The following is a 9,744-nucleotide window of genomic DNA, read 5'->3' on the forward strand; positions in this document are numbered from 1 at the left end:
ATAAGAGAGTCTACTAAATGACTCCCTACTGTCAGTCTCTCTGGATAAGAGAGTCTGCTAAATGACTCCCTACTGTCAGTCTCTCTGGATAAGAGAGTCTACTAAATGACTCCCTACTGTCAGTCTCTCTGGATAAGAGAGTCTACTAAATGACTCCCTACTGTCAGTCTCTCTGGATAAGAGTCTGTTAAATGACTCCCTACTGTAAATCTCTCTGGATAAGAGTCTGTTAAATGACTCCCTACTGTCAGTCTCTCTGGATAAGAGAGTCTACTAAATGACTCAAATGTAAATGTCACAGGTTCAAATCTTGCGGATGCTTTTAATTTTTTATTTTTAAAGAGGGTATATTTATAGCCCTGGTTACACCTCACATTAACATGTGGTTTCTCCTGATCTGATCGAAGTGATCCAATCCAAACCCGTTTTAAAGTTTGCCGCATCTACACTTGGTATTGTGTCTGAATCCCAATAATCTCTCCATCCTCCTGCACTTTGCATTCACTCCTCTACACACATTGCAAAACATTGGAGTGGTGTAGGCATGACTTGGAGCAAGTTTCCATGTCGTTAAACAGACTGGCTAAAATAAACCAAAACAGACTGGCTAAAATAAACCAAAACAGACTTTGCTGGCTAAACCGAAACAGACTTCATATGAGTGAAATAGACTGGCTAAACCAAAACAGATTGGCTTGGATGTCAATTGGATTTCCTTGAGTCCTCTCATCGCCTCCTCGAAACTCATTGGACGAGAAGATCGGAACAGGGAGGGATCCTAAAATCCACGTAGGAAAGTGAACAAGTGCACACTTTTGGGAGAAAGGGGAGATAATTGGGAAAGACGCAGTGAGTTTTTCTAGTCAGAGTACAGCAACACTGTCCTACAGTCTCCAAACAGCAAACTAAATACTGTTAAATAAGTCCTTTTTTAATTACAATTGGATATAAAGCATTTGGTGGTAAACAGTCAGACAGGAAACATATAGCACTTCCACTACCAAGGGGCAGTTTCCCAGTCATAGGTCAAATCAAATATATTCATAAAGCCCTTCGTACATCAGCTGATATCTCAAAGTGCTGTACAGAAACCCAGCCTAAAACCCCAAACAGCAAGCAATGCAGGTGTAGAAGCACGGTGGTTAGGAAAAACTCCCTAGAAAGGCCAAAACCTAGGCTCATCATGGACTAAACTGTTTAAATCCAGCCGGGTCTGGGAAACTGGACCTCGGGGTGGTGAGACAAGGAGAACAGTTCAGTGACATTCTTCAGATTCTTGTTAAAGTCGTGGCAGTACATGTTGAGTGGTAAGAGATTCCTGCGTTCGCTGTCTGCCAGAGAGGTAAATTTTTTTGGGGGCTGAGAGCTGGTGGGGTTTAGTTTTTGGCCGGCGTGACAGCGGAGGTGGTTTTGACAGTCTTCTTCATGTGGTGGTAGTTGGGGAGGATCTTCATCAGGAAGTCGAGCTGAAGAGTCTGAGGCTGCAGAACACAAACACACAAAGACATGTTGCTCCTCACTGCTAACGAGGAAACAGTGGATGGACTGGCTCTTTGGTTAAAACAAGTGCAGAAAGACAAAGCTCCATAGACTAGTGATCTACGGGTCTGTGTGTATAAGACACAACCTCAGTGTGTGTGTGTACCTGTGTGTGTGTGTACCTGTGTGTGTGTGTGTACCTGTGGTCGCTCTGTCTGCACACGTCTCTGACACCCCGAGCCGAAGATGACAGTGTTTTCAGGTATGACCTCACAGGTGTTGACCTGGCAACAGGCGCCGATGATGCAACCAGAAGTTAGAATCATGTTCCTGCCCAGGTCAGCTGGAGGGGGGGGGGGGTGATTTAATAACCAATCAACAGTTTAGATGGAAGGGTTCCCATAGTGATTTAATAACCAATCAACAGTTTAGATGATGGAAGGGTTCTCCTCATAGTGATTTAATAACCAATCAACAGTTTAGATGATGGAAGGGTTCCCATAGTGATGTAATAACCAATCAACAGTTTAGATGGAAGGGTTCCCATAGTGATTTAATAACCAATCAACAGTTTAGATGGAAGGGTTCTCCTCATAGTGATTTAATAACCAATCAACAGTTTAGATGATGGAAGGGTTCCCATAGTGATTTAATAACCAATCAACAGTTTAGATGATGGAAGGGTTCTCCTCATAGTGATTTAATAACCAATCAACAGTTTAGATGATGGAAGGGTTCCCATAGTGATTTAATAACCAATCAACAGTTTAGATGATGGAAGGGTTCTCCTCATAGTGATTTAATAACCAATCAACAGTTTAGATGATGGAAGGGTTCCCATAGTGATGTAATAACCAATCAACAGTTTAGATGGAAGGGTTCCCATAGTGATTTAATAACCAATCAACAGTTTAGATGGAAGGGTTCTCCTCATAGTGATTTAATAACCAATCAACAGTTTAGATGATGGAAGGGTTCCCATAGTGATTTAATAACCAATCAACAGTTTAGATGATGGAAGGGTTCTCCTCATAGTGATTTAATAACCAATCAACAGTTTAGATGATGGAAGGGTTCCCATAGTGATTTAATAACCAATCAACAGTTTAGATGATGGAAGGGTTCTCCTCATAGTGATTTAATAACCAATCAACAGTTTAGATGATGGAAGGGTTCCCATAGTGATGTAATAACCAATCAACAGTTTAGATGGAAGGGTTCCCATAGTGATTTAATAACCAATCAACAGTTTAGATGGAAGGGTTCTCCTCATAGTGATTTAATAACCAATCAACAGTTTAGATGATGGAAGGGTTCCCATAGTGATTTAATAACCAATCAACAGTTTAGATGATGGAAGGGTTCTCCTCATAGTGATTTAATAACCAATCAACAGTTTAGATGATGGAAGGGTTCCCATAGTGATTTAATAACCAATCAACAGTTTAGATGATGGAAGGGTTCTCCTCATAGTGATTTAATAACCAATCAACAGTTTAGATGATGGAAGGGTTCCCATAGTGATGTAATAACCAATCAACAGTTTAGATGGAAGGGTTCCCATAGTGATTTAATAACCAATCAACAGTTTAGATGGAAGGGTTCTCCTCATAGTGATTTAATAACCAATCAACAGTTTAGATGATGGAAGGGTTCTCCTCATAGTGATTTAATAACCAATCAACAGTTTAGATGATGGAAGGGTTCTCCTCATAGTGATTTAATAACCAATCAACAGTTTAGATGATGGAAGGGTTCCCATAGTGATTTAATAACCAATCAACAGTTTAGATGATGGAAGGGTTCTCCTCATAGTGATTTAATAACCAATCAACAGTTTAGATGGAAGGGTTCTCCTCATAGTGATTTAATAACCAATCAACAGTTTAGATGGAGGGGTTCCCATAGTGATTTAATAACCAATCAACAGTTTAGATGATGGAAGGGTTCTCCTCATAGTGATTTAATAACCAATCAACAGTTTAGATGATGGAAGGGTTCCCATAGTGATTTAATAACCAATCAACAGTTTAGATGGAAGGGTTCTCCTCATAGTGATTTAATAACCAATCAACAGTTTAGATGGAGGGGTTCCCATAGTGATTTAATAACCAATCAACAGTTTAGATGATGGAAGGGTTCTCCTCATAGTGATTTAATAACCAATCAACAGTTTAGATGGAAGGGTTCCCATAGTGATTTAATAACCAATCAACAGTTTAGATGATGGAAGGGTTCTCCTCATAGTGATTTAATAACCAATCAACAGTTTAGATGATGGAAGGGTTCCCATAGTGATTTAATAACCAATCAACAGTTTAGATGATGGAAGGGTTCCCATAGTGATTTAATAACCAATCAACAGACACACTCAGTCATTCAGAACGTTGGGAAGAAGATCGTCATTACTGAATTTGTGGCATTTGAACCTTTCTTACCTTTGGATTCTATGACATTGTTGTCCCCAATTTTCAAAGCTTGAGACACTGCAAGTATCATTGGTTAAGGAGAGTTTCATACTTTACCAACAAAATGACTTTCAGAGCAGCAATATACAGATATTAGACAGAGGTCAAACAGACAGAGGTCAAACAATAACACATACAGATATGTGATATTAGACAGAGGTCAAACAATAACACATACAGATATGTGATATTAGACAGAGGTCAAACAATAACACATACAGAAGTGTGATATTAGACAGAGGTCAAACAATAACACATACAGATATGTGATATTAGACAGAGGTCAAATGTCCAAATAGCTGTACCCTACAGGTCAGTGTACCCTACAGGTCAGTGTACCCTACAGGTCAGTGGCTATACCCTACAGGTCAGTGTACCCTACAGGTCAGTGTACCCTACAGGTCAGTGTACCCTATAGGTCAGTGTACCCTACAGGTCAGTGTACCCTATAGGTCAGTGTACCCTATAGGCCAGTGTACCCTACAGGTCAGTGTACCCTACAGGTCAGTGTACCCTATAGGTCAGTGGCTATACCCTACAGGTCAGTGGCTATACCCTACAGGTCAGTGGCTATACCCTACAGGTCAGTGGCTATACCCTACAGGTCAGTGTACCCTACAGGTCAGTGGCTATACCCTACAGGTCAGTGGCTATACCCTACAGGTCAGTGGCTATACCCTATAGGTCAGTGTACCCTACAGGTCAGTGGCTATACCCTACAGGTCAGTGGCTATACCCTACAGGTCAGTGGCTATACCCTACAGGTCAGTGTACCCTACAGGTCAGTGGCTATACCCTACAGGTCAGTGGCTATACCCTACAGGTCAGTGGCTATACCCTATAGGTCAGTGGCTATACCCTACAGGTCAGTGGCTATACCCTATAGGTCAGTGTACCCTACAGGTCAGTGGCTATACCCTACAGGTCAGTGGCTATACCCTACAGGTCAGTGGCTATACCCTACAGGTCAGTGGCTATACCCTATAGGTCAGTGGCTATACCCTACAGGTCAGTGTACCCTACAGGTCAGTGTACCCTACAGGTCAGTGTACCCTACAGGTCAGTGTACCCTACAGGTCAGTGTACCCTATAGGCCAGTGTACCCTATAGGTCAGTGGCTATACCCTATAGGTCAGTGGCTATACCCTATAGGTCAGTGGCTATACCCTACAGGTCAGTGGCTATACCCTACAGGTCAGTGGCTATACCCTACAGGTCAGTGGCTATACCCTACAGGTCAGTGTACCCTACAGGTCAGTGTACCCTACAGGTCAGTGTACCCTACAGGTCAGTGTACCCTATAGGTCAGTGTACCCTACAGGTCAGTGTACCCTATAGGCCAGTGTACCCTACAGGCCAGTGTACCCTACAGGTCAGTGTACCCTATAGGTCAGTGGCTATACCCTACAGGTCAGTGGCTATACCCTACAGGTCAGTGTACCCTACAGGTCAGTGGCTATACCCTACAGGTCAGTGGCTATACCCTACAGGTCAGTGGCTATACCCTATAGGTCAGTGGCTATACCCTACAGGTCAGTGGCTATACCCTACAGGTCAGTGGCTATACCCTACAGGTCAGTGGCTATACCCTACAGGTCAGTGTACCCTATAGGTCAGTGTACCCTACAGGTCAGTGTACCACTTCAATATAAAGGATACTACACCCAACTTCAAACACGTTGTTGATGCCGATGGTCATCGTCTTTGGCTCCACTCCCTCAGAGTCAGGCCCTATGTTCTCTGGATAACTGATCAAAGACAGACAACCAGCTTCAATCAGACAACCAGCTTCAATCAGACAACCAGCTTCAATCAGACAACCAGCTTCAATCAGACAACCAGCTTCAATCAGACAACCAGCTTCAATCAGACAACCAGCTTCAATCAGACAGCCACCTTCAATCAGACAACCAGCTTCAATCAGACAACCAGCTTCAAATCAGACAACCAGCTTCAATCAGACAACCAGCTTCAATCAGACAGCCACCTTCAATCAGACAACCACCTTCAATCAGACAACCAGCTTCAAATCAGACAACCAGCTTCAATCAGACAACCAGCTTCAATCAGACAGCCACCTTCAATCAGACAACCACCTTCAATCAGACAACCAGCTTCAATCAGACAGCCACCTTCAATCAGACAGCCACCTTCAATCAGACAACCAGCTTCAATCAGACAACCAGCTTCAAATCAGACAACCAGCTTCAATCAAACAGACAGCTTCAATCAAACAGACAGCTTCAAATCAGACAGCCAGCTTCAATCAAACAGACAGCTTCAAATCAGACAGCCAGCTTCAATCAAACAGACAGCTTCAATCAGACAACCAGCTTCAAATCAGACAACCAGCTTCAAATCAGACAACCAGCTTCAAATCAGACAACCAGCTTCAAATCAGACAACCAGCTTCAATCAGACAACCAGCTTCAAATCAGACAACCAGCTTCAAATCAGACAACCAGCTTCAAATCAGACAACCAGCTTCAAATCAGACAACCAGCTTCAAATCAGACAACCAGCTTCAATCAGACAACCAGCTTCAATCAGACAACCAGCTTCAATCAGACAGCCAGCTTCAATAAAACAGACAGCTTCAAATCAGACAACCAGCTTCAATCACTACAATGTAGACCATAGCATGACAGAGGAAAAGGAGACCATAACATGACAGAGGAAAAAGAGACCATAACATGGCAGAGGAAAAAGGAGACCATAACATGACAGAGGAAAAAGAGACCATAACATGACAGAGGAAAAAGAGACCATAACATGACAGAGGAAAAGGAGACCTTAACATGGCAGAGGAAAAAGAGATCATAACATGACAGAGGAAAAGGAGACCATAACATGACAGAGGAAAAGGAGACCATAACACGACAGAGGAAAAAGGAGACCATAACATGACAGAGGAAAAAGGAGACCATAACATGACAGAGGAAAAGGAGACCATAACATGACAGAGGAAAAGGAGACCATAACATGACAGAGGAAAAGGAGACCATAACATGACAGAGGAAAAGGAGACCATAACACGACAGAGGAAAAGGAGACCATAACACGACAGAGGAAAAAGGAGACCATAACACGACAGAGGAAAAGGAGACCATAACATGACAGAGGAAAAGGAGACCATAACATGACAGAGGAAAAGGAGACCATAACATGACAGAGGAAAAGGAGACCATAACATGACAGAGGAAAAGGAGACCATAACATGACAGAGGAAAAAGGAGACCATAACATGACAGAGGAAAAAGGAGACCATAACATGACAGAGGAAAAAGGAGACCATAACATGACAGAGGAAAAAGGAGACCATAACATGACAGAGGAAAAGGAGACCTTAACATGGCAGAGGAAAAAGAGATCATAACATGACAGAGGAAAAGGAGACCATAACATGACAGAGGAAAAGGAGACCATAACACGACAGAGGAAAAAGGAGACCATAACATGACAGAGGAAAAAGGAGACCATAACATGACAGAGGAAAAGGAGACCATAACATGACAGAGGAAAAGGAGACCATAACATGACAGAGGAAAAGGAGGCCATAACATGACAGAGGAAAAGGAGACCATAACACGACAGAGGAAAAGGAGACCATAACACGACAGAGGAAAAAGGAGACCATAACACGACAGAGGAAAAGGAGACCATAACACGACAGAGGAAAAGGAGACCATAACATGACAGAGGAAAAGGAGACCATAACATGACAGAGGAAAAGGAGACCATAACATGACAGAGGAAAAGGAGACCATAACATGACAGAGGAAAAAGGAGACCATAACATGACAGAGGAAAAAGGAGACCATAACATGACAGAGGAAAAAGGAGACCATAACATGACAGAGGAAAAAGGAGACCATAACATGACAGAGGAAAAGGAGACCATAACACGACAGAGGAAAAGGAGACCATAACACGACAGAGGAAAAAGGAGACCATAACACGACAGAGGAAAAAGGAGACCATAACATGACAGAGGAAAAAGGAGACCATAACATGACAGAGGAAAAAGGAGACCATAACATGACAGAGGAAAAGGAGACCATAACACGACAGAGGAAAAGGAGACCATAACATGACAGAGGAAAAGGAGGTAGGCGAGTGCAAAAGAGAGTTAGAGGAAAGACAGAATAAAAGTATGGGAGGAATAAAGTGTAGGGAGGATGGATGGATGTAACAGGGGAGGCGGAGAGAGAGAGGCGGCAATAGAACACGGGAGAGACCTCACCACTGCACCCCTCCACTTCTAGAAGATTCACTATTGTTACGTTCACCTGTTAATTATAAGAGCTTGTTCCTCGATGAGGTTGCCTTCTCCGATGACTATGGGTCCTGCCTCGGCAATGATGCGGGCTTTGGGATGGACCACCGTTCTGGCACCTGGAAAGACCATACATGAACAGTCAAATGTGTAACGCCAGCCTACCACATCAACCATTTTTAGCTGGCTCCAAAGTGGATATGTACTCCGTAACCTGAACCGTGTAATAATGTCAAGCTATATAGAGACTAGAGCTACTACAGACAAACGAATGTTGTTGTTGCTCATTGATAAATAGTTAGCGGACGTTACCTGACTAGCTAAGCTAAATGCTACATTTTACGTCTTCTTACCAATAGTGACTTCCCCTCTGATCTCGCTTTCGACGCACACCACGGCGCCAGCTGCTATTTTAGCACTACAAACAGAAAAACAAGTGTTGGTAATAATCAGCAATACAAAAAGTATACAATTTATGAATCATCTGTATGTCTACAAGTTAGTTAGCTACGATTTTAGCTGTAGCAAGCAGCTAACTTAGCTAGTCACGTTAGCTAGCGGTTTCCTAAAACATATTCACGTTGTTTAACACATTCAAACTATCATAAAACATTATGAAACAGTAACAATGTGTTATTTGATACACAATACTGAACTAAAAACGAATTCAAGTTGGAGTCGTAATACCTTTTTTGAGCATTTTGTTTATCCGACATTTTGTTGATTGACTTAAGTTTTTTTCGACAATCGATTTCGAATCCTTCTCAGCATAAACGACGTCGTTGTGCGCTTGCGTGGAACGCAGACCAGATGAGGAGGGGTGGGGACATTCATGGGGATTTAGTGTCACCTAGCGAATGTTTACAGAACTGCAGCTGAACTAATCTCCTAATAATATTTTTAGTCAGAGAAAATGGTTAAAATATTATTCATTTTTCTCCTTTTTATGCTACTCTCTGTTTATCATATATGCAGAGTCACTTTAACTACACATTCATGTACATACTAGCTAAATTGGCCCGACCAACCAGTGCTCCCGCACATTGGCTAACAGGGCTATCTGCAATGTGTCCCACCACCCGCCAACCCCTCTTTTACGCTACTGCTACTCTCTGTTCATCATATATGCATAGTCACTTTAACCATATCTACATGTACATACTACCTCAATCAACCTGACTAACCGGTGTCTGTATGTAGCCTTGCTACTTTTATAGCCTCTCTACTGTATATAGCCTCTCTACTGTATATAGCCTGTCTTTTTACTGTTGTTTTATTTCTTTACCTACCTATTGTTCACCTAATACCTTTTTTGCACTATTGGTTAGAGCCTGTAAGTCAGCATTTCACTGTAAGGTCTACTACACCTGTTGTATTCAGCATTTCACTGTAAGGTCTACTACACCTGTTGTATTCAGCATTTCACTGTAAGGTCTACCTGTTGTATTCAGCATTTCACTGTCAGGTCTGCCTGTTGTATTGGGGTGGCAGGGTAGCCTAGTGGTTAGAGCGAGTTCAAAC

The 9,744-nt window shown here is 42.4% G+C and overlaps 1 protein-coding gene across 1 annotated transcript; it reads right to left on the minus strand.

Moving 5' to 3' along the window:
- Nucleotides 1-910: 910 nt before the first annotated feature.
- On the minus strand, nucleotides 911-9,017 carry LOC135507158 (dynactin subunit 6-like). Its single transcript, XM_064926744.1, has 7 exons — nucleotides 8,911-9,017; nucleotides 8,577-8,641; nucleotides 8,237-8,342; nucleotides 5,607-5,695; nucleotides 3,918-3,965; nucleotides 1,680-1,822; nucleotides 911-1,481 (listed from the first exon to the last, which is right to left on the minus strand). Exons 1-7 carry the CDS (start codon nucleotides 8,937-8,939, stop codon nucleotides 1,377-1,379), a joined length of 585 nt encoding a protein of 194 aa, XP_064782816.1. The 5' UTR covers nucleotides 8,940-9,017; the 3' UTR covers nucleotides 911-1,376.
- Between the last annotated feature and the right edge of the window lie 727 nt (nucleotides 9,018-9,744).

Source organism: Oncorhynchus masou, chromosome 20, assembly GCF_036934945.1.
Source record: "Oncorhynchus masou masou isolate Uvic2021 chromosome 20, UVic_Omas_1.1, whole genome shotgun sequence".
Lineage (NCBI taxonomy): Eukaryota > Metazoa > Chordata > Actinopteri > Salmoniformes > Salmonidae > Oncorhynchus > Oncorhynchus masou.